At 44.0% G+C, this 26,492-nt stretch overlaps 1 protein-coding gene across 1 annotated transcript in view; it reads right to left on the reverse strand.

The window, feature by feature from the left end:
- Nucleotides 1–11,526: 11,526 nt before the first annotated feature.
- Nucleotides 11,527–26,492, reverse strand: part of CLASP1 (cytoplasmic linker associated protein 1) — a gene marked incomplete in the record, with an annotated part of 180,394 nt that continues 165,428 nt past the window's right edge. The window contains 7 exon segments of the mRNA XM_056534144.1: nt 11,527–13,920; nt 15,422–15,538; nt 15,640–15,846; nt 22,155–22,283; nt 24,580–24,770; nt 24,852–25,098; nt 25,509–25,659. Coding sequence (XP_056390119.1) covers nt 13,834–13,920; nt 15,422–15,538; nt 15,640–15,846; nt 22,155–22,283; nt 24,580–24,770; nt 24,852–25,098; nt 25,509–25,659 — 1,129 coding nt within the window.

Genomic DNA, 26,492 nt, shown 5'->3' on the forward strand with positions numbered 1-26,492 from the left:
GCATCACCAGTCATCGGGCACGGAGCAGAGTTCGCTTCATGACTTGAATGACAGGGGTGCCGGCCCGGAGATTGGGGGTCCCGCTGCTCCCATAGACATGAACGGAGAGGGCGTAGTGTGATGTCCCGAACGCAGAAGCTGCAAGCTTCCTTGTTCCAGACTCTGCAGCTGCCGGCCCAGAGATTGCGGGGGTCCCTCCGCAATCTAAGCTTATCCCCTATGCTTTGGATAGGGTATAACGTGTGCGGTGGAGTAACCCTTTAAGCTATAACTAGAGAGAGAGTTATCATTGTAGGTGTAACTGGCCCTCTGACCCCCAACATTTTATATGTAGGGCGTTACTGTGTTTTACCAGACTGATACTATGTTCAAAACACTGAATGTCCCCTTTTTTGAGCCTGAGGCCCACAATCAGATATCTCCTGTATAGACATTCTACTCATAACCCCGGAGTGGAGCATAACATTCAGGGAATTCATTTCCTAGGCATAAGCCTCAGTGCAAATCCACATTAGATGGCAAATTGTCTGGCTAGCAAGGTTTGGTCATCGGGGCCAGGATCTCACTGCCAACCTTATATGGTTTTTGTATTTAGCGCTACAGAGAGTATACAGAGAATAGTGCAACCGAGGAAGAACATCCAGGGAAAGGGAATCCTGTGGAAACAATTCATCACCAAAAGGGATCAGAGGAGGATGTCAGGAATCGTTCTGATGAACAGGAGAATACCAGTATGGAAACTGCAGATGAATACAACGCTGGTGTCCAACTAACATGTCCAAACCCACAACTTACCACTCCTTAGCATGGATGTACTAAAACAGCAGAAAGGCAAGACTCCAGGGGACAAAAGAGCAAAAACTGTATTAACTGGTCAGACGGATCCAGATCTCTGTGGAGAAACATGACCTGGTCAGATGGATCCAGATCTCTGTTGAGAACCATGTGGATACTGAGTGAGGATAAATTAATTAATGAGCAAGAGACTGTCAGCATGGGAATTTTACTACCTACAAACAGTTATGCATCACAGTCCACTTGTGGGAAGGAAGGCTCCAGTGTAAAACATGTCCATTGATAAGAATGTAGTGAGAAACCAATACATATTTATTAGAAACTCACAGCTACTTAACCCCTTAAGGACTCAGCCCATTTTGGCCTTAAGGACTGACAATTTAATTTTTACGTTTTCATTTTTTTCCTCCTCGCCTTCTAAAAATCATAACTCTTTTATATTTTCATCCACAGACTAGTATGAGGGCTTGTTTTTTGCGCGACCAGTTGTCCTTTGTAATGACATCACTCATTATATCATAAAATGTATGGCGCAACCAAAAAACACTATTTTTGTGGGGAAATTAAAACGAAAAACGCAATTTTGCTAATTTTGGAAGGTTTTGTTTTCACGCCGTACAATTTATGGTAAAAGTGACATGTGTTCTTTATTCTGAGGGTCAATACGATTAAAATGATACCCATTATTATATACTTTTATATTATTGTTGCGCTTAAAAAAAATCACAAACTTTTTAACCAAATTAGTACGTTTATAATCCCTTTATTTTGATGACCTCTTACTTTTTTATTTTTCCGTATAAGTGGCGGTATGGGGGCTCATTTTTTGCGCCATGATCTGTACTTTTTTTTTGATACCACATTTGCATATAAAAAACTTTTAATACATTTTTTATAATTTTTTTTTTAATAAAATGTATTAAAAAAGTAGGAATTTTGGACTTTTTATTTTTTTTCGTTCACGCCGTTCACCGTACGGGATCATTAACATTTTATTTTAATAGTTCGGACATTTACGCACGCGGCGATACCAAATATGTCTATAAAAAAAGTTTTTTACGCTTTTTGGGGGTAAAATAGGAAAAAACGGACGTTTTACTTTTTTATTGGGGGAGGGGATTTTTCACTTTTTTTTTACTTTTACATTTTTTTTTTACACTTGAATAGTCCCCATAGGGGACTATTCATAGCAATACCATGATTGCTAATACTGATCTGTTCTATGTATAGGACATAGAACAGATCAGTATTATCGGTCATCTCCTGCTCTGGTCTGCTCGATCACAGACCAGAGCAGGAGACGCCGGGAGCCGCACGGAGGAAGGAGAGGGGACCTCCGTCCGGCGTTCTGAATGATCGGATCCCCGCAGCAGCGCTGCGGGCGATCCGATCGTTCATTTAAATCGCGAACCGCCGCAGATGCCGGGATCTGTATTGATCCCGGCACCTGAGGGGTTAATGGCGGACGCCCGCGAGATCGCGGGCGTCGGCCATTGCCGGCGGGTCCCTGGCTGCGATTAGCAGCCGGGATCAGCCGCGCATGACACGGGCATCGCTCCGATGCCCGCGGTTATGCTTAGGACGTAAATGTACGTCCTGGTGCGTTAAGTACCACCTCACCAGGACGTACATTTACGTCCCGCGTCCTTAAGGGGTTAAACCTACGCATTTTAAGCTTTTTGGCTCTTACTCATGATCAGTCTTCTCCCAGTAAAACAGTTGTGTCCATATAGCAGACTGTCTCCACTCTTAAAAGTAGTACTTGTAGTGGCCTCTCTTTCTTTTTAAAGCAGCTCCTGTAGCATGTTGTCTCCCTCATAGTAATGCAGCTCCTATAGTAGGCTTTCTCCCTCTTTGTAGAGCAGCTCTTGGGCAGACTAGATGGGCCAAATGGTTCTTATCTGCCAACACATTCTGTTTCTATTGTAGCAGGCCCTCTCCCTCTCTGTAGAGCAGCTTCTGTAGCAGGCAATCTTTCTCTCTGGGGAGCAACACACTCTGTTGAGAAGCTCATGTATCAGACCTTCTCCCTCTCAGTAGAGCAGCTCGTGTAGCAGGCAGTCTTCCTCTCTGCATAGCAGTTCATGTAGCAGGCCGTCTCTCTCTCTAGAGCAGCTCCTGTAACATCCTGTCTCCTTACTTTAGAGCAGTTTATTTAGCAGGCCACCTCTTCAGAGCAGCTCCTGTAGAAGGCTGTTTACTTCTCTGTAGAGCAGCTCCTGTAGGAGGCCATCTCCCTCTCTCTGTAGAGCAGTTTCTATAGCAGGCTGTCTCTCTCCTTTAGAGCTGCTCTTGTAGTAAGCTGTCTCCCCCTCTGCATAGCAGTTCACAGTGGGTTGTCTCTCCTTGGAGCAGCTTTCGTAAAAATCTCCATCTTTGCAGAGGCTGGACTACTGCACCACATGCACAGTATGCCTAAGAAATTTTGTGCACACTGGTGCCTAAACTGAAATCTCTCTTCTCATGTATCATGAGGACCTGGACAGCATGGACCTGTCACCAAACCCTTTAGGCAGCTTCTTACATTTGTAGGTTTTATAACTCACACTTTGAATGTTTTACCATATTGATGCTATGTTAAAAAAAATGAAGGTTGCATTTACACGTTAGTGTTTGCTGGGGATTTGATTCTGTGTAAATGATTATAACTACAGTCATTGTAACAAGTCTGCTGGGCACAGGTGCCAACTGCTGGGCAGGCGCCACATTCTGTTTGTGTAAATAGACTGGGTGGTGAACTTCTTTCTGAGGGGTTTATCATGAAAAAGAACTGTGTTTTGTGAATTGTAGCCTGTCAAAGGGTACCTTTCATCAAAAAAAGTTTGATATATTATAGATTAACCCCTTAAGGATCAGGCGTTTTTCGGTTTTTGCACTTTCGTTTTTTCCTCCTTACCTTTAAAAAATCATAACTCTTTCAATTTTGCACCTAAAAATCTGTGTTATGGCGTATTTTTTGTACCACCAATTCTACTTTGTAATGACATCAGTCATTTTACCCAAAAATCTACGGCGAAACGGAAAAAAAAATCATTGTGCGACAAAATTGAAAAAAAGCCATTTTGTAACTTTTGGGGGCTTCCGTTTCTACGTAGTAATTTTTTTGGTAAAGATGACACCTTTTCTTTATTCTCTAGGTCCATACGGTTAAAATGATACCCTACTTGTACAGGTTTGATTTTGTATTACTACTGAAAATAAAATCATAAATACATGCAGAAAAATGTATATGTTTAAAATTGTCATTTTCAGAGCCCTATAACTTTATTTTTCCATGTTCAGGGGGCTACGTTTTGCGCCGTGATCTGAAGTTTTTGTCGGTACCATTTTTGCATTGATCGGACTTTTTGATCGTTTTTTATTCATCTTTTCATGATATAAAAAGTGACCAAAAATACACTATTTTGGACTTTGGAATTTTTTTGCGCGTACGCCATTGAACGTGCGGTTTAAAATGCGATATATTTTTATAATTCGGACATTTCCGCACGCGGCGATACCACCTATGTTTATTTTTACTTACACAGTTTTTTTTTATTCTTGGTAATGCCGGGTGATTCAAACTTTTATTAGAGGAAGGGATAATTCAAAGGATTAATAATTTTTTTACACTTTTCTTATGCAATATTATAGCTCCCATAAGGGGCTATAACATTGCATTTACTGATCTTTAACACTGATTGATGCATCCCCATAGGAATGGATCAATCAGTGTTTTCGGCGATTGAATGCTCAAGCCTGGATCTCAGGCTTGAAGCATTCATTCGGCGATCGGACAGCGCAGGAGAAGGTAAGACGACCTCCTCCTGTGCTACAGCTGTTCGGGATGCCGCGATAACGCGCGGCACCGCGATCAGTGCTATTAGAGACACTAATGTATGCAAAATAACTTTCCAATTGCATGTTATTAAAAAATATGCTTCTTTCTATTTAATTTTCCACTTTGAAAAAATGACCACTAGAGGTCTCCCTGCCAGTCCTTTTGATAAATTTCAGACTCATGATTGAGTCGTAAATCTGACTGCAGCCGGGACACATACAAGCTCAGCACTGCTCCCTGCCAGTCAATCAGACAGGCAGGCAGGAGCCAGAAATGTGCTCCTAGCACAGCAGAACATACTCCTGACTCTGCCTTACTGCATGCCCTCATTCATGTTACTATATGAGCTTCCATCTTTCTGCTCTCTGCACATGCAGTTGTAAACAGAGAGGAGAAGATTCAGAGATGCCAGCTGAGCTTGTCTGTGTCCCGGCTGCAGTCTGAGATTTAGGACTCCAGCATGAGTCTGAAATCTATAAAAAAGGACTGGTAGGGAAACCTCTAGTGGTCATTTTTTTTCAAAGTGGAAAATTAAATAGAAAGCAGCATATTTTTTAATAACATGCTATTGGAAATTTATTCCACATACATCTATAATATATCAAAAGTTTTTTGGATGAAAGGTACCCTTTAAGCCTAAGCACCCAACCCTGGAGACAGAAAAGTGTCCAAGGGATGCAGGGTAGAAAGCGCACCCTCTCATCCAGACGCGAAGGAGAATCAACAAGGAAAGGATCTATCTTTAGACTGTTCCATGTTTACTCTAGGACTGCCAAAGGTCTGTAGCTTTCTGTTGCAAAAGCAATGGAAGCAAATTGCCTGTGCATCAGTCAGGTTTACAGGATATTTTTGATGGAGAAATAATCCTTATTTCTACCCCTACTTTGACCTGTATGACAACCCACCACTGTGTTTGACAGGTTATACATCACAATGACAACTACATGCAGCACAGGTGCTGCAGACAACTACTTCTGCCGTTGTAGCGAGTTATATCTCCTGCTTTAAGTCACTTCTGTCTAAAGACACAGTTATCATCACTAGAGGTTGGGGTTTAACAACCCAGGTGCCTCCAGCTGTTGCAAAGCTACAACTCCCAGCATGCCAGGCCAGCTTTTGGATGTCTGGGCAAGCCTGGAGTTGTGGTTTTGCAACAGCTGGAGACACACTTGCATGTTTATATTAATGAAGAGGCCAAAATTAGGTACTGCCAGTCCCCCCCCCCCCCCCCCCCGAACACTATGTACCCTCTAAATTTTTGGGCATGATGGGGGGGGGGGGGATCTGTTGTGAGGAGGTCATGGACAGAATGATTCAGGACCAATAAACAGGTGACATTTCACACTGTGTTTACCTGGCTGAACATCATGCTCTGCTCAGTCATCTCTCTTGTTCCTGGCACTGGAGAACTGACCTCAGAGCTGTCAGCGATGCCCCCTGCCCTATACATAGAAGCCGGGTTCATGCTGCATAGTGCGCACTAAATGAACCTGGGAGAATGTGGAAGAACATGTTTCCACTATATAATTTCATTCTAAGCGTCTGCACTTCCAGGGACTTCTACACAAACAGTGCTCCAACACAACGTCAGGCTGGGTATATGAAGGTAAATTTTTTATATTGCCATCCAATGGTTACTTGGAGATGTACGGGTTAAATTGAGATATACTGATCATATATAAACCTAGGTAAATCTGCTGTATGAAGGTGAATTGGTTTTATAGAGATATATTCAGACTATACTAGGTGCTGGGCATATGAAGGTATCTTGGTTAGGTTATGTTCGCACTGTGAAATTTCTGTGTGAAATTCTGCCAGAAATTCCACCAAAATTTACTGCCCATAAACTTTAACGGGATTCTGCTGTCCTTCACACCGCACAATTTTCACCACGGAAATGCCGCAAAATTTTAAGACTTGTCTTTAATTTTGCAGATTCCCATTGAAGGCAATGGGCTATGAATTTCCGCAGAATTCTGTTGAGAATACAGAATTTCACCGCAATTCTGTTCAGCAATCGTTGCTGAACAGAATTTGAGCAAAATTGCGCAATTCCACCGTGTGAACATAGCCTTATAGTAGAGCAGTGTTTCCCAATCAGGATACCTTCAGCTGTTGCAAAACTACAGCTGGATGCACCCTGGTTGTGAAACACTGGTGTAGGGCACTGTTTCCCAACCTGCATCACTCCAACTGATGCAAAACTTCAACTCCCAGCATGCCTGGGCAGCTGTAGGCTCTAGGAGGGACATTTATCAATGTTTGCTTATGTATTCTTTTTTTTTGTAATTTTTTTTTCCTTACTTTTTTTTTTGCTATGTGTGACTTATTTATCAACTACTTTCAGCCTGTTGATGATTTTCTTTCACATAAGCAATTTTTCCTTTTTTACTTTGGTTGTAGCTTTTTCTGCTCCATGTTTGAGCTGGAGTAAATTTAGTAAATTTTTAACCCTGTTTTTTGCGCAGTTGCGACTGTCGCAGTTAATACCTGACTACCCGTAGTCCATTTTAAAATTATTACTACGTAGTAAATTTTTGGAAAACTTGCTTTTCTCGCTTTCCAGTCAAAATGTCGCACCAAAAATCGCGTAGTCGCAGTTGCGACAATTATAGTAAAGAAAACCTGACTAAACCCGTTGATAAATGTCCATATAGATGAGTATTTCCCAACCAGGATGCTTCCAGCATTTGCAAAACTACAACTCTAAGCATGCCCGGACAGCCAAATATATGGAGCCTCGGTATAAAGCCAACAGCTGTCCAGGCATGCTGAGTTGTAGTTTTGCAATAGCTGGAGGCACCCTGGTTGGAAAACACTTTAGTAGAATATCCACCTCCTTGCTGCTGTTATTAATATTAGAGATGAGCGAACTTACAGTAAATTCGATTCGTCACGAACTTCTCGGCTTGGCAGTTGATGACTTATCCTGCGTAAATTAGTTCAGCCTTCAGGTGCTCCGGTGGGCTGGAAAAGGTGGATACATTCCTAGGAAAGAGTCTCGTAGGAATGTATCCACCTTTTCCAGCCCACCGGAGCACCTGAAAGCTGAACTAATTCATGCAGGAAAATGCATCAACTGCCGAGCCGAGAAGTTCGTGACGAATCGAATTTACTGTAAGTTCGCTCATCTCTAATTAATATCCATTCACTCCCTGAACATGGCAACTAGAAATCTGTCCAGCCTCACCCTACGATAACCAGCGGCGCGATCAGACCCAGCGTGAGGAAGGGTCTGGTGGACATGCTGGAACCTGTAGATCACACTCTGGGGGGTCCTGGAGTAGTGAGGATGCAGCTGGATGCACAGGCTTCTCTGGCCTCCCACCGGCTCATTCTGCAGCTGCGTCTGTTCTCTCTCTTTAAGAAAATCACTATTTCTGACTTGGGTCATATTAGAGACTTTAAGCAGTTTTATCTGTTCCTTTTTTATCTCCAAACGTATAAAATGTTAAAGTTCAGCTAAAAAAAATGACCTGCTGTCCACTTTATCCCCAAATCCGGGAGGTTTAATGAGAGTTTTGTACTAATTGTGTCACTTTCCGCTTCCTGCCATCCAATTATCTTGGTTCTGTTTCCATGGATATTTGCTGCAACCAAGGACAAAACCAAGATCTTATAAGGAGCAGTACGAATAATTTTGGTTCAATTTTAAATGTTCAGACGCCACAAAGTAAGAATAAAAGAACGGGGATAAGATGTTCATCTCCCCCAGATACGGTTTCATATTTTGTGTAATATCAGATAATGATTGTGCATCAACAAATTTCACAGTCTGGATGAAAGCCAAACACAAAGCAATGGACGCACGATGTCTCCTTCCTGTCAGTATTTGGCCCTGAGTCTACGGAGCAGTGTGTACACGTAGATAGGGATCTATGATGTGAGACACGATTTGTAGCTGTAAATAACGTCTATTGCTCGATTCACACAAGTTTTCTTGAAGTTTTGTTGCCACTTTGGATTTCGAAAAACAAAAAAATTTGCAAAACTTTTATATTTTATCATAACATACAGTGGGAGGAATTTATAAAATCTCATTGTGGTAAGCAATTGTAATAATCAACAGAAATAGAAGACTTTGGATTTTGATTCATTTTGTAGCAAAAAGTGGCTGCGCAATACAAATGTGATAAAAGTAGACCAAAATATTCATCCAAACAGCTTGATAAATTCCCCAGTGTGTGAATATATATATATTATTTATATATAATTACATCAACAACAAAAGTGTCACACAAGTCCTGCATTCCACTGTTGCCTTGCTCAGAAATCTAATTATCTAAGACAGTTTTACAATTTAAAGGACTACTGTAGTGGAATATAACTTACCCTTATCGGAAGCACAGGGGATAAGTTATAGATTACAGAGGGTCCGACCACTGGGGACCCCCCCCCCCCCCCATCTCCTGTACGGGGCCACGGCGGTCCGCAGAAAGGGGGTGTTACGCCCCCACATGACGTAGTGGCCGATGTCCCCTTCATGTATCCCATAGAGATACATGGAGGGGGCGTGTCTGTGTGGCTTGATGCTGGGGACAGCACAACGCTTCCTGTGGACTACCGCGGCCCCGAACAGGACATTGCAGGGGGTCCCAGCAGACCCCCCGTGATTTATAACTTATACCCTTATCCTTTGGATAGGGGATAAGTTATATTTCACTTAGTACTCCTTAACCCCTTAAGGACTCAGACAATTTAATTTTTACGTTTTCCTTTTTTCCTCCTCGCCTTCTAAAAATCATAACTCTTTTATATTTTCATCCACAGACTAGTATGAGGGCTTGTTTTTTGCGCGACCAGTTGTCCTTTGTAATGACATAACTCATATCATAAAATGTATGGCGCAACCAAAAAGCACTTTTTGTGGGGAAATTAAAAAGAAAAACGCCATTTTGCTAATTTTGGATGGTTTTGTTTTCACGTCGTACAATTTACGGTAAAAATGACGTGTGTTCTTTATTTTGAGGGTCAATACGATTAAAATGATACCCATTATTATATACTTTTCTATTATTGTTGTGCTTAAAAAAAAAATCTAACTTTTTAACCAAATTAGTACGTTTAATCCCTTTATTTTGATGACCTCTAACTTTTTTATTTTTCCGTATAAGCGGCGGTATGAGGGCTCAATTTTTGCGCATTGATCTTTACTTTTTTTTGATACCACATTTGCATATAAAAAACTTTTAATACATTTTTTATACATTTTTTTTAATAAAATGTATTAAGAAAGTAGCAATTTTGGACTTTTTTATTTTTTTTTAAACGTTCACGCCGTTCACCGTACCAGATCATTAACATTTTATTTTAATAGTTCGGACATTTAAGCACGCGTCGATACCAAATATGTCTATTAAATGTATTTTTTACAGATCAGTGTTATCGGTCATCTTCTGCTCTGGTCTGCTCGACCAGACCAGAGCAGGAGACGCCGGAAGGTGAGGGGACCTCAGTGCGGCGTTCTGAATGATCGGATCCCCGCAGCAGCGCTGCGAGCGATCCGATCATTCATTGAAATCGCGTACTGCCGCAGATGCCGGGATCTGTATTGATCCCGGCATCTGAGGGGTTAATGGCGGACGCCCGCGAGATCGCGGGCGTCGGCCATTGCCGGCAGATCCCTGGCTGCGATCAGCAGCCGGGATCAGCCGCGCATGACACGGGAATCGCTTCGATGCCCACGGTTATGCACAGGACGTAAATGTACATCCTGGTGCGTTAAGTACCACCTCACCAGGACGTACGTTTACGTCCTGCGTCCTTAAGGGGTTAAGAGGGGGATTTAGAATGTTTTACAAGTTTTTTTTTTATGGTTAAAAGTAAGAAATATGGTGTGTAACTTGGCAAAGCTTTTTGCAGTGGTCAAATACATATCAGCTGCAACTTTTTAAAAATGGTCACAAACTTTTGTGCAACTTCACACCAGACAACACAAAATTGTCTACTTCAAATCTACTTTACTATTATGAAGGACAGGAACCTCCCTGATGTGGGGGAAGGACACATGGCGTACGGTCAGGCAGGTTTACACTGACAATGATAAATTCTCCCCAATAAGTATTAAATAGATAGAGGCCGGGCCTGGGTGAAATTTTTCCAACACAATTTGATGGAAACAAAAGAATTATAAAAATTGGTCGGTTGATTTTGGAGTCTTTGCCTTAGGGCTCATGCACGTAGAATACTATGGATCTACATAATATTTGACCTTTGAGGCTACACAGAGGTACACAAGGGTAAGTTTTCACAGATGCTAGCAGCAGGTGTATGCCAAGTCATGGGGACAGGGATTCAATACTTTTACAGCCACTTTGATAAAGTGCACAATAGCTTGACAATTGCACTTGTTTGTCCACTTTGTCTTCATATGCTCCATAAAATGCAAATAGGCCAGAAACCTCTTGGTAAAGTGCATGGCCTGAGCACTGAGAAAAGGTCAAGACTAGACGTGAGTGACTCTACAGCAACATTTGGCGAATCCAAATATTACCATTCGGTAAATAGTTTCTTTCCTCTTGCAAAAAAAAAAAAGTTCTACTTTATAGTTACTGATAGTTACTATAGTGCTGAACTGCTACAACTTTTCCAAGGAATTGGAAAGTGAAAATTCTTTTTCAAGATGAAAGATTGTAGCCACAGCATGCTAATGCCATATATTTTATGCAGCAAGCAAAAGTTCTTGTTTGGTGCAATAAAATGTGAAGATTAAATAGATGGAGTGCTGTGGTTACAATCTGTGGATTTTCTCACCTCCACACAATACCAATGGTACTGATTCCCCGTAATATCACAAATGTCTCAGTGACAGATCAGAGAATTCTTGGGCATGACAATTATGTTTCTGTTCTGACAAGGTTCTTATTCTTCACATATAGTCATGATGTCCGACCAATAAAGAACTTCACACATAAACATAAATTGAATTTATTCTAAAGCAAACTCAGGATTTTTTTTTCTTTTCTTCTTGTTTTCTTTTATAGCAAATTCTAATCACATACAGGTTAATGCAACAAAAAAAAAAAAACAAAAGGGAAAAAAAAAACAAAACATCTGTACAATTGTCATGATACACGGGGAAAGTGAACAATCCAGATATAAATACAGAGATATAATCCATGCACATTAACCCCATGTACTCCTCAACTCTGCTCTGTAAAATGTGGTGCTGGAGCCTCCCCCACCGATGCAATGGTGACCCCGCCAGAGACTGGACCGTGTCTCCAATTCCTAGGGGCTCTGTACAAAATACATAGGGTGCGATGACGCTGTTAGGGGGAAAGGGGGGACAAGTGAGAATAGGCAATGGAGCTAGGAACAGGTTATTAGTAGCGACACTCAGAGCACCTGACCGTGGGCGGGGACACATGCCACTACTACTCCGCATTACTAAGAAACTATAGGACTGCAAGGTGGAGTTTGGTTTTAAAGCTTTTCTTATCTTTCTGCTTGGAGTGGATTATTTTCCATTAGTTATAAAGCATTGTGACTCCGGCCTCTAAGGTCACATGGGCAACTCGTGGTCTGAGCGACTGATGAGCTCGTTCTGTTACTTTTATTTTTTTGTGATGCTGCATTCAGCTGGATAAAATAAGAGGCCACAAAAGAAAATAAAAAAATCCTTACAGTATTAATTCATAAGACCAACAGCCACTTCTGACATGTACGCAGGAGCGCGGCCAGTGGAGGCACGTGGCCGCCACAGTTACACCTAACAGTCAATAAGGATCAAGCACAGCAATCCAAGACTGATTAAACACCAAGATGCGCTCCATCTGTGTTGCGGAGGGGGGTGTCGGGCATAACAATAGGCTATAAAGATACATATACAACGTGCCCAAAGCACTGAAGAGCGGTAGAGTAAGATCATGTTCCGAACAGACATTCTGCACCTTCCACTGAAGCATCATACATACAGGGCAGGCACCTCTCAGTCTCACAAGGACAATGTGGAGCATTTTTTATATACACGGGGATTAAATATCTTATAAATAAATCAAGAAAACAAAGTAAAGACTTAACAATCCTCAAGTGATGGATACACAAGATGGTGGCACAAGAGGAGCTGAGGTCAACCAGACGTTCAGTCTGGGCTGTGTAAATGGTGACCAGGTAACAGATTAGAATGAACTATGTGGCGGCATCATCATCATCAGCTTTCATTGGGACCATGAAGGAAACAATGAATATGTGATGTGAATGTCTGAAACCATCTTATGCCTCATCTGAGCACTTCATCAAGATCCTGCAGAAAAGCATCTCTGCCCATAGAGTCCAATACAGGAGAAAAACTCTGACTAAGACTAAAACAACAACGATTAAACCTTCGACAGGAAGGAGCCAGAGCTTAACTCACAGCAAAAGGTTGACAACGTAAAAACGTCCTGACACCGGGAGTCTCGTCACCAATGAGATCAGGTTAAAAGAAAACATGGTTAAAAACTTTGAAGCTCTGACGTCGGACACAGACGTATTTTCTGAAATCATAAAATGGCGCTTCCACTGCTGAACCCTCTGTCCAAACTCTACCTGTGCAGAAAACATGGCACCTTAGGCTGGAAAAAACGTCACAAGCTGGAGGACTATGGGAAGAATGGAGACATATAAATAAGGTCTTGTCCACTGGCTGAATGTGAAATCGTTTTAATGTGTTTGAGCCGAACACTGTGTAACCAGCTCCCTCTGGGGGGAGACATCACCGGCAGCAGTAAAATGAGCTCGCTGAATATTTACAGAATAAAACAGCAAAAAAAGAAACAAAAACAGAAAAGAGAAAAAGCCAAGACTGAAAAACCAATGGCGCCTGCAACGCCAGACGCTGAACGCTCGTTCCTCATGGGGGATCATCACTGGGTCAGAAATCTCTACATTCAGTTCAGAAAAAAAAGAAAAGAAAAAATAATTCACATACATTTTAGTTAAATAAAATACTGATTGCAACGACTCGAGAGGCGGGGCTGATGGCGTCTTCATTCTCCGCTCTGGAAAGGGGCGTATTTTTTGTTTGTTTACTTTTGTTTTGGGAAATTTCATCAAATGAACGAGAGACGCCATTCTCTGGACTAATAAAACTCCTTCGACAGAAGTTGTCAGTTCTATTAGTGTTAATCGCTGCTGCCGCCGCTGCCGTCACTGGGCGCGTCCTGCGTATTGGAGGTGCTGGCGAACACTCTCTGCCGCCGCTTTCTAGAAGCCGCCCCAAGGACAGAACGATGCCCCTAACTGTGTGTGGAGACATCGGAGGACGAGCTGCTGTTGCTGTTCGTAGTCTGCGCCCTTTTAATGTACAAGTTCAAAAGTTTCATCTGTTGGAGATAAAAAGAAAAAAAAAGGAAGAAAAAGAAAATTTTACAAAACCAGACACCTGCAGAGACATCTATCTAAAAGTATGGGACAGACTACGAGGGGTGTGAGGGTAACGACTGAGCGAAACGCAAGGAAGACAAGGCAGGACCCAGATTCCTAGACTGTGCGGTGGATCCCGGGTTGGGGCTGAGGTCACATTAATCTATGAACCAACATGAGGTCATTCTAGTAACCATGTCACCAAATCCTAACGATACAAATCAGTAATACACAACTAGCAGACTATGGTCAAATCCAAGCCAGGGATCCCAGCTTTTTTCAGACCCCCTAGTTCTGCGTACCTCCAGCTGTTGCAAAACAACTACCATGCTGGGAGTTGTAGTTTTGCAACAGCTGGAGGCACACTGGTTGGGAACCTGAGCAGAGTTCCAAATTGGAAATTTTGATGCAGTACCCTACCATTGTTTTCAATGAGATTCAGTTGCACCACTCTCAATGCATTGCAGTCAATGGTGACAGCACAGGTCTGTGCGGTCCTAGCGCTGAAGAATTTCAGCAGTGTCTGCAGCTGGTGAAATGTAATTGGCAGAGAATCCGTAGTTTTAATGTTGCCTAACTATTCATTATTCTTGTTGTTTGGGGTCAAAACTAAGGTTATGGGTCTGATCTGATTTTCTCACGGATAAATCTGTTAAGAGTTCAACGTTTTCTAAGTTTTTACAGCTGATATCCAGCTTGGACGCCAACCCCAAGTAATCAGAGTTTTACTTAAAGGTGTTATCAAGTCATAGAAAAATGTACCCCCTATCCACAGGGAAGGGGATTAGTGTCTGACTGTAGGGGGTTCAACCTCTGGGACCAAGGCTCTTCCTTGGTCTCCCTGCTGCATGAAGCGTCAGATGACACACAAGGGACACTGGAGGGTTGTACTCTGGTATCCCCAGCGCTCCCATAGATAATGTATGGAGTGCATACCGACCTATTGCTCTATGCATAGGGGGAGGTAGGGCCCTGTCCTGGAGATCGGAGGGGCCCTGTCCTGGAGATCGGAGGGGCCCTGTCCTGGAGATTGCAGCCCCCCTGCGATCAGATACTTAAGTCCCATCTTTTAGATAGGGGATACATTTTTTGCAGGGGGTCCAGAACCAGCATCATCCCCATTCAATAGTCTCTGAACGCTGGAAGAGCAAACAGTATGGCCCCCAGTGGGTTCTCTGTATCAGGTGACTTTACTGTTGTGTAACAGAAGACGTCACCGCAGAAGAAAAAGGGAGAGTCTGCACCTCAACCAGATTCTCCCCAATCCAGCTCAGTCTGGAACTGACATCAAGAAACAGTCAGAGGTCATGGCTGTACAAGGAAGGAGACATACATGGGGTAGGGGGAAAGAAAGCACTGTCAACGCCAGGGGCGCACTGCACAATGTATACACAAGACTGGTGTAAGGAACCTGTAACCTCCTCCCCCTCACACCCCAATGGACACGATCACCCGTTTTACCTTACTGCCAGTGAGCTGTGCAAGGTAAGGTTTCAGTTCTTCTCCGATCACAGAGTAAATGGCTACAAGACAGAAGACGCTCGCTTTACGGACGCTGCTTTCTGTATTGTCGTAGCCCTGTAGAGAGAATAAAGCAGAATAACACCCATCATAACAGGAACGAGTGACAAATGAGAGAAGCTGCACATATAACAGTTGAGGAGGGATGTGGGCCGTACCTGTAATAAGCCGGGGATGATGTCCTGCAGGATCTGATGCAGAGACTCCTTTGAGATGCGCTCGATGACCTTTGTCTGCATTTTAATGGCGGCGAGGTTGATGGGGTAGTCTGCCGTCTGGATGATGGGACACAGGACTTTAATACATTGCTCTGGGTGTATGGAGCTCGCCAGGGTGGAGGCCGCTTCCTCTGCTGCTCTGACAACCTAAAAGACACAACAGATATCACAATCCTGAGATACACCACACACCAGCCGCTGCCCGGAGGGAGGGGGAGACCAGCCGCTGCCAGGAGGGAGGGGGAGACCAGCTGCTTCCAGGAGGGAGGGGGAGACCAGCCGCTGCCAGGAGGGAGGGGGAGACCAGCCGCTGCCAGGAGGGAGGGGGAGACCAGCCACTGCCAGGAGGGAGGGGGAGACCAGCCACTGCCAGGAGGGAGGGGGAGACCAGCCACTGCCAGGAGGGAGGGGGAGACCAGCCGCTGCCAGGAGGGAGGGGGAGACCAGCCGCTGCCAGGAGGGAGGGGGAGACCAGCCGCTGCCAGGAGGGAGGGGGAGACCAGCCGCTGCCAGGAGGGAGGGGGAGACCAGCCGCTGCCAGGAGGGAGGGGGAGACCAGCCGCTGCCAGGAGGGAGGGGGAGACCAGCCGCTGCCAGGAGGGAGGGGGAGACCAGCCACTGCCAGGAGGAGGGAGAAGGAGACCAGCCACTGCTAGAAGAAGGGAGGAGGAGACAAGCCGTTGCCAGAAGGAGGGAGGAGGAGACCAGCAACTGCTAGAAGGGAGGAGGAGACCAGCTGCTGCCAGAGGGGGACACCTGGCAGAAGGAAGGATTGGCAGATAGATTCCACCCCCTGAAACAGGCGTACAACTAGAGGGTGCCACACACAGATTGTTCCATAAACTCCCCAATATTTATCCTATGTATGGGGGTAACGTAAGAGACAACAAAGTGGTGGCCACAGTGCCCCAGGATGGTCCTGACTGATAATTATCTAGCACTGTGCAGTGGTATATGCATTCTGGAGCAGCTCCGGCTCATTAGTCACGCCAAATGCATACAGGAATGTACCTGTAAATATTAACCCGCATGGCGCACACACAGCTCACCTGTGCACGGCGCAGATCTCAGACGAGTTTTACAGCTGCTGTTTCATGGTCAAACAGAGTAAAATCTGTTTTATAAACTCTCAAATGTAGAAGAAAAAAGTAATAAAATTTTTTTACGTCAGATACGTCTGCCGCATGAAATACACCCAAACACCATATAAAAACAATGTGTGCACAAACACACACTGTCCCAAAACACGCGGCATATAAACAATAAATTACTCTTGTTGTATTGTCAATTTCATTGCCTCTTGGACGACTTTTGTACATACAGTATTTCCCATAAGTTAGTCCACCATTAAATATAAATATATATATATATATAAATATATATATATATATATACAGCTAGCTCTATATCTATCTCTTCATTTTAGTTTCTTATATAATATATAAGTGTGTTTAATGTTGTGTCCCCTCAAAATAACTCCACACACTGCCATTAATGTCTAAACCTTGGCAACAAAACTGAGGACACCCCTAAGTGGAAATGTCCAAATTGGGCCCAATTCGCCATATTCACTCCCAGGCGTCATGTAAATCGATATTGTTACAAGGTCTCAGGAGTAAATAGGGAATAAATGTCTTAAATGGGGTGTTATCACTCTCTCACTCTCTAAAACTGATCACTGTAAGCTTAACATGGCACTGTATAGCAAAGAATTGCTGCTCTACATTAAGATGGCCTAGGCTATAAGAAGATTGCCCAGACTCTAAAACTTGAGCTGCAGCCCAGCAGGTCGGTTTCACAGGTTAGGTTCGACTTAAAACAGGCCTTGCCACTGTCGGCCAAAGAAGTTGAGTGCAGGTGCTCAGCATTATATCCAGAGGACGTCTTTGGGAAATAGACGTATAAGTACTGCCAGCATTGCTAGAGATGGTTGAATGGTTGAATGTCAATGCTCAGATCTCACACTGCATCACATTGGTCTGCATGGCTGTTGTCCCAGAAAGAAGCCTCTTCTAAAGATGAAGCACAAGAAAGCCGACAAACAGGTTGCTGAAGACAGGCAGGCGAAGGACATGGATTACTGGAACCATGTCCTGTGATCCAATGAGACTAAGATAAACGAATTGGGTTCAGATGGGGTCTACAGTCAAGCATGGTGGTGGAGTGTCATTGTCTGGGCCTGCATGAGCGCTGCTGGCACTGGAGGGCTACAGTTCATTGAGGGAACCATGGATGCCAACATGTACTGTGACATACTGAAGCAGAGCATGATCCCTCCCCTTCAGAGATGGGCAGCAGGGCAGTATTCACACATGATAAAGACCCCTGAACACTATCAAGACCACCACTGCCTTGTAGAGAAGCTGAGGGTAAAAGGCGATTGCCTGGCCGAGCATGTCTCCAGACCTTATTGATCATCTGTGGGGCATCCTCAAAAGGTAAAGTGGGGGAGCACAAGGTCTCTATCATCTACCAGCTCTGTGATGTGGTCATGAAGAAGAGGCAGAGATCTCCAGGGGAACCTGAGAAGTTTAGGTGAACTCATTGCCCAAGAGGCTTAAAAGGGTTCTCCACCATAAGGTGATTTTAGTACCTCCCTGCCAGACAGTAATGGACATGATTAGGAAGGATCTGCGCTTGTTTTGGGGCTAAATGGCTATGTTGTGAGATTATTATAACGCTGTGGCTAGCTTTTTGTGAAATGGCTATTTCCTCTTGGAAATCCCTGTCTAACTACAAGTCCCATGATACCTTGTTTGTAAGTGTGAGGTCACTGTTCTCCCTCCAGCACATCAGCCACCCCAAACAGTGTCCTGCCTTTAAAGCTTTGCTGTGAACTATAGACCAGTGTTTTCTAAACAGGGTGCCTCCAGCTGTTGCAAAACTACAATTCACTGCAGAATGATCTCCTTCCCACCCAACGATCACCCCACCCATTGAAAGGCTTCCTGCCATCAGCTGACAAGTGATATAACGTCACGACCCACATTGCAACCTCATTTTGTATCCTGTTAATAATAAACATTGGGGGAAAGATCACAGAAGAATTGTGAGAAAACCGTCACGCACAGGTACAGACACTATATCATGCACTTCAATAACTTTACAACCCCTGTAGAATAGTCAAATAAAATAATCCTGGAATACCCCTTTAAGGAAGTGCTGGAAATAATAGTGGCCTTTTGTTGCCAAGGTTTAGACATTAACCCCTTAAGGACCAAGCGTTTTTCCACTTTCATTTTTTTCCTCCTTACCTTTTAAAAATCATAACCCTTTCAATTTTGCACCTAAAAATCCATATGATGCTTATTTTTTGCGCCACCAATTCTACTTTGTAATGACAGTCATTTTACTAAAAAATCTACGGCAAAATGGAAAAAATAAAATAAATCATTGTGCCTTTAATTTTGGGGGCTTCTGTTTCTACACAGTAGATTTTTCGGTTAAAAATGACACCTTCTCTTTATTCTGTAGGTCCATACGATTAAAATGATCCCCAACTTATATAGGTTGGATTTTGTCGTACTTCTGGAAAAAATCAAGTTTTTTCCCCATACGGGAGCGCATACGGCTGGGGGGAGCTAAAAACTTGCTTGCGCCCGTATGTAATTCATTTCAATGAGCCGACCGGAGTGAACCAGACGGCTCATTTTTCCCCGGATGCAGTTTTCTACCGGACTTAAAACCGTGGTTGACTCCGGTCGGCTCATTGAAATGAATTGCATATTGGCGCAAGCAAGTTTTTAGCTCCCCCCAGCTGTATGCGCTCCCGTATGGGGAAAAAACGTGACGTTAACCCAGCCTAACTACATAAACGAAAATGTATGTTTAAAATTGTCACCTTCTGACCACTATAACTTTTTTATTTTTCCGCATACGGAGTGGTATGAGGGCTCATTTTTTTCACTGAGATGTGAAGTTTTTATCATTATCATTTTTATTTTGATCAGACTTTTTTTAATCACTTTTTATAAATTTTTTTATGATATAAAAAATTACCAAAAATATGCTACTTTGGAATTTTTTGTGCGTACGCCATTGACCGTGCGGTTTAATTAATGATATATTTTTATAGTTCGGACATTTGCGCACGCGGCGATACCACATATGTTTATTTTTATTTACACAAATTTTTTTTTTAAATGGGAAAAGGGGGGCGATTCAGACTTTTATTAGGGAAGGGGTTAAATCATCTTTATTAACAATTTTTTTCACTTTTTTTGCAGTGTTATAGCTCCCATAGGGGCCTATAACACTGCACACACTGATTTTTACATTGATCATTGTTATCCCATAGGAGACTATAACATTGTACATTGATTCAATACACTGATCAATGCCATTGCATTAATCAGTGTTATCGGCATTCGATTGCTCTAGCCTGGATTTCAGGCTTGGAGCAATCAATCGCTGATCGGAGACGTGCAGGAGGCAGGTAAGGCACCCTCCAGATGCGTCCTAGCTGATTGGGACATCACGTTTTCACTGTGATGGTCCCGATCAGCCCGACTGAGCTGCCGGGAAGCTTTAACTTTAGACGCCGTGATCAACTTTGATCACCGCATCTAAAGAGTTAAAGGGGTACTCCGGTGGAAAACTTTATATTTTTTTATTTAGGTCTTTATAAGTCAACTGGTGCCAGAAAGTTAAACAAATTTGTAAATTACAACCTTCCAGTAGATGTGAACTGGCACTACTTACACTTCTTGTTCCCTATGTTATTTCAGCAACGTAAGGAGTCCATTATACAGATGTGGGGATATGCAGCGCACGATATGGTGGTGCAAATTGTGATAGTCCATTGCAATTGGTAAATCAACTTTTAAGTAGAATAGAAAACAACTGCACTCACCAATCTTCATTTATGTGCTTTTATTCTTCAGAACGAGGGGTAGTTTGCGGGTGCAGGAGTGCTCACTCCTCACTCCACCCGCAAACTGTACCCCTCGTTCTGAATAAAAGCACATAAACGAAGATTGGTGAGTGCAGTTGTTTTCTATTCTACTTAAAAGGTGATTTGTAAATTACTTCTATTAAAAAATCTTTACCCTTCATGTACTTTTTAGCAGGAAACTCTGTTCTTTTGAATTTCTTTTTTGTCTTGTCCACAGTGCTCTCTGCTGACACCTCTGTCCATGTCAGGAACTGTCCAGAGCAGCATAGGTTTGCTATGGGGATTTTCTCCTGCTCTGGACAGTTCCTGATACGGAAATCAGGTGTCAGCAGAGAGCACTGTGGACAAGACAAAAAAAATTCAAAAAGACCAGAATTTCCTCTGTAGCATACAGCTGCTAAAAAGTACAGGAAGGGTAAATATTTTTTTGTAGAAGTAATTTACAAATCTGCTTAACTTTCTGGCACCAGTTCATTAAAAAATAAAAAAAAATAAAGTTTTCCATCGGAGTACCACTTATAAAGCCGGACATCTGCCTGAACAGCAATGTCCGGCATTAGTCCTGGCTGCTAATAGCAGGACCGTGCGGGTATGATGCAAGCTCAGCTCCTGAGCTCACTTCATAACTCTGCCATGCCGCAGCGCTGTTTATAAACTGTGTTTTGCGGAAAGGGGTTAATGGCTGTGTTGTGTAATTTTAAGGGGACACAACATTATACACAGGCTGTGCATTCACTATGTTACATTGTAGCAGAGGACCATTTCTTCAGTGTTGTCACGTAATATAAAAATATTTACAAAAACGTGAGGGGCGGACTCACTTATGGGATACATGTATAGGGAAGAACTTATGTGAAACACTGTATAAAGCACAAACCATGAATAAACTGGGGTGTCAGCGTAACGTTACTGCTCCATCCCACCAGCTCTGCTGCTTATTCTCCGCTCAGGTCTCTGCAGCCACCGCCCAGAATGGCACAATGTCAGTTCTACTGGAAGAACAGTTCTGGCAAGAAGTCAAAACGTCAGAGGAGCGAACGCCAGAACACAATGTCTCCTGGAATCTTATCAGCAAATCTGCTAACAAACCTCTGACTGTTCACCTGCAACGCTCCATGTGCAACCAAAGCGGGCGGCACACGGCGTCCACACAGGAGACGAGCCGAGGAGAAGGAAAAGCCAGAGCACAACGAGGGGTCCAGGAGCTCCAGGGAAGATGGGAATAACAGTAATGGAAGTTTCGATGTTTCTGGATCACATGTGGCCCAGTCAAATGTAACAACTTGATGTTTTTAAATTTAGACGCTAAAAACCTGTTACAACCTAAGCCCAAGCTTCCCAACCAGTTTGTCTCCATCTGTTGTTACAGGATAGAAAGTATCCCGTAGTGCAGTGTTTCCCATTCAGGGAGCCTCCAGCTGTTGGCTGTCCGGGCATGCTGGAAGTTGTAGTTTTGCAACAGCTGGAGGCACCGTGGATGGGAAACATTGCCGTAGCATCTGATACTTCTAGCCTTATGAAGGCTTCTCTCTTGTGGACGCTGAGGAGACTATGACTTTACCTCCTTGTGAGAATCCTTGTGCGCCTCCAACGTCTTCATGATTGTCAGCTCAGCGTAATTCTTAAACCTCGCTGGTTGGTTCCTCAGGATTTCCCGCAAAACCCTTAATGCCAGCGCCCGAATCGCGTGCTAAGGGGAAGAAAACACTCAATAACTGACCAGAAATCATCTGACTAGTCATATAGTTAACACCTGCAATAACACTCAGCCTGCACAGGTGCAGAGGTCAAAAATACTGCTTGCCATCAGTGAATGGAAACATTGTGGAGGCGGTGATTTATTAAGCTTCTATGTCTGCTTTTTAGGTGTACAAAAAAGGCACATTTTTGACCAAGCCCTCATTTGTGCAAAATTGTGCGACTTTTGCCCCTTTGACACCAGTAGTGCCTGATTTATTCATAGTAAGAGGTATAGTTTCAATGAAGGCCAATTGGAACACACTAACGTCTCCTCCATGCTTTAGACAAACATGGCGAGAGAGATCCTGTGTTTCATAAAGGAATTCAGTATATTGGAACAATGTTTATTCATCCTTTGACGAACGGTCTGAATAGTTCATCCAATATACTGAATTCCACACGCACAAGTAAGTTAACAGCATAGCTAGAAGCACATGTAAAAAAATGTTTTCCTACTAAACATCTGACCTGTGGAATTGGAATTTAATGTCTGAGCTCCCACTGGAGCAATCCATTCGCAGCACAAGCAACGGCTGGAGCCACATGGAAAGGTGCCCCATGGCCATGGATCTGTAATTGAGAGAACCTGGCTGCACCAGGCGCTTACAATGGGGCACAGATTACACAGATCAATGCAGTTCTATGGAACTGTATGAGGAATCTAATGATTCCACTAAAAAATTATTCCACAAAAAAAAGGTTTTTAATTAAATGTTTAAAAAGCACACATTAACCCTTCCATATTAAAAGTTAAAATCACCCCACTTTTCCCATTTAAAAAACATGTAACCATAATAAATATAAACATATGTAGTATCGCTGCATATATCGCTGAATATAACTTTATTATTCCCATACGGTAAATCGCATAAGCGTTAAAGGAAAACTGTCAGCAACACTACACCCAGTACAGTACATTGGGTTATATTGTGGGTGAACAGGAGTCTGTAACGTGCTCACTTACTGAGTAAAGTTTTGTTTAGGGCGAGTTTGCATCCTCTAAAGTGTGCGCCATCCATCCCAGTTTCAGGTGGGTCCCCCCCCCCCCCCCCCCCCCCCCCCCCCCCCCCCGCCGGCAATCTCACTTTGGGTTCCGGAGGCAGGTGCCCGAATCCACCCCCCCCCCCCTTTGCATATTTATTTCTTGTTTCTCCACGTGCTAATGACGTGGAGTTATCCTCCCCTCTGAGCGCTACGATCTGGCTTCAGAGCGCATGCGCAGTTTTGCAGCGCAGAGCGATTCTGGGGACACACAGCTCTCACGTCATCAGGACAGAGGGATGTGTAAAATAAAACAGCGCATGCGCTCTGAAGCCAGATTGCAGCGCTCAGAGGGGCGGATAACTCCATGTCATTAGGACGTGGAGAAACAAGAAATGAATATGCAACAAGGGGACCGGGATTCGGGGGCCTGCCTCCGGAATCCAAAGTGAGATTGCCGGCAGGGGGACCGGCCTGCTGCACGCAAAACCGGGATGGGTGGCGGACACTTTAGAGGACGCAAACTTGCCTAAAACAAAAGTAAGTGACAGACTCCTGTTCGCCCACACTATAACCCAATATACTGGGTTTAGTGTGGGTGAACTTGCTGACAGTGTTTGATCACATCATATACCAGAAAAAATTAAGTAAAAAGCCATCAAACATCCAATCAATAAAATCGTACCGATAAAAACAACAGATTACTGCAAAACGAGCCCCCAATACTCAGGATATGGATCCCAACCGTCAGACCCTCCATGATCAAACACTTATCCCCACGATCAGACAGACACTTCGTTGTCCTGCACAATAGTACTGGGTTATAGTGTGGGTGGAGTCACAGACAACGAATATGTAAATTGAGCTGGCGGAGCACCGCCCCCTGTGTGCGATTCAATGCATTTAGCAGAAGATCTTCTAGGGGACATATCTCAGGACCTCGTTGGACTTCTGTTCACCCGCACTATAATCCAATGTATTGGGTTTAGTGTGGATGAAAAGGATGACCGCTTTCCTTTAAAGTGGCCGAATGCTAATAAAGAACTAGCTGAAGGCTACAGTCACCAGAATTTTACTAAAGACCAGAATGTGAAATGCCATCCTTTTAAGGTCTGTAAACTTTCCATTCACTGAGAGCAAATTAAACAGACGAGCAATGAGAAGTTGCAGAACGTTATAGCTTTGATATCCATGTTTCTCCCGCTTCGAATCTACAATCCTAGTAATAATGAATGTGCCTGAGAACACAAGGGGACTGTTCTTACATCTTTGTCTCCGAGCGTCTCCAGGAGGAGGAGGAGGATGGTTTTGAAATGTTCTTCCCACACTCCCAGGTTGTCCTCTCGGGTGATCTTCAGCAGCTCACACAGGGCTCCTTTCCTCTCCTCCACCCGCTCATTGTGGTTGGACAGTTCCTTTAAGAGGTCAGCAACCAGGTCCGAGTGGTCAATGGGGACTAGAGCGAGATAGAAAAACATGTAAATAAGAGGAGAGTATTGAAAAAGAGGAAACCACCGGAAAACTAGAGGCAACAAACCATCGCGTAGCTGGTCCATGTCGTCATCAAACACGGCTTCCTTCAGGGCAGTTTTGTCGTAATTGTTGATTGAGTCTGTGTACGGGTAGGGGCTGTAGTCTCGCCCACGCGGCCCTGTAAACGCCCGTGGCGGCTGAGTGTTCAGTAATGAAGTCTTGTTATCAAGCGCCATCCGGCCTCCTTCCACCATGTCTGATCCACCACGGATGTCATTGACTGGAGACGCCATTCCAGCTTCCCGGGAGACCTCAGGGAGGAAAGAAGACAATTGCGTCAATCAAAGGAACAGCAGAACGTACAGATGATGCAGCTGCCGGGGCTTGGTTTGCAACTTCAGATATGGCTCCGTGCATGCAGTGGTATTCTGGATCCGCTCACAGAATACACAGAGGGTGGCAGTGTGGCTGAGAGGAGTGGTGACACAAGTTAAAGTTATCACAGATGTGCGCAAAGCTGTTAAAAATGTATGTCAACCATGAGTGGGTGTGATTGAGAATCATGTCCAACGCACCCAGCACCAAAATATATTATGCGCCATTTAGATAATTCTGGTGCAGTCTGAGCCGTTTTTATGTCTCCTCGGCCCACGATTAATAATTCTGGACTTTCCCACCTAAGGGCCTCAGCACTTCCCCCATTACATTCTGCAAATCTCACCAGATCGCCATCCTTCCTCGGATCCCTCTTAACCGGTTCATTGAGATCTTCTTGGCTGCGGAAGCTGAATTTCTCTATGGCTTCAGTGACTCCGCGGAGGGAGCTGTAGATTTCATCAGAGTTTAGGTTTTCTGTGTCATAATCCAGCAAACTGCAAGAAAAAAAAAAAAAAAAAAAAAAACTCAGAAAGGAGCAAAAAAGAAAAAAAAAAACCTCCTCCATTATTACATCAATAAAACTGAGCAGATCAAAGCACGATGGGATGAGAGTCAGAACCGCCCCGATCACTGGTCTAGAGAACCAAGACCACGGCTAAGGGAAGATTTCAGTACCAAACTGCAGAACTGAGTATGTGAAGCCGCAAACCGACCTGACCCCTCCAATATGGTGGCACCCCGCATAGAACATGCACATGCTGCGGCCAGAAGGTGACGCCATCTCCAGTCTACTGTATTTACCATTAAAAACCTACAGAGGAAAAACGTGAGAGACGAGGAGGGAGGATTACATGGATGATGAGGATGGTGGAGGAGGATGGTGGAGGAGGATGGTGGAGGAGGGAGAAGAGGATGATGATGGTGGAGGAGGGAGAGGAGGAGGATGATGGTGGAGGAGGGAGAAGAGGATGATGATGGTGGAGGAGGGAGAGGAGGATGATGATGGTGGAGGAGGGAGAGGAGGAGGAGGATGGTGGAGGAGGATGGTGGAGGAGGAGGATGGTGGAGGAGGATGGTGGAGGAGGGAGAAGAGGATGATGATGGTGGAGGAGGGAGAGGAGGATGATGATGGTGGAGGAGGGAGAGGAGGAGGAGGATGGTGGAGGAGGATGGTGGAGGAGGAGGATGGTGGAGGAGGATGGTGGAGGAGGATGGTGGAGGAGGGAGAAGAGGATGATGATGGTGGAGGAGGAGAGGAGGATGATGATGGTGGAGGAGGGAGAGGAGGATGATGGTGGAGGAGGGAGAGGAGGATGATGATGGTGGA

Source organism: Hyla sarda, chromosome 8 (assembly GCF_029499605.1).
Source record: "Hyla sarda isolate aHylSar1 chromosome 8, aHylSar1.hap1, whole genome shotgun sequence".
Classification (NCBI taxonomy): domain Eukaryota; kingdom Metazoa; phylum Chordata; class Amphibia; order Anura; family Hylidae; genus Hyla; species Hyla sarda.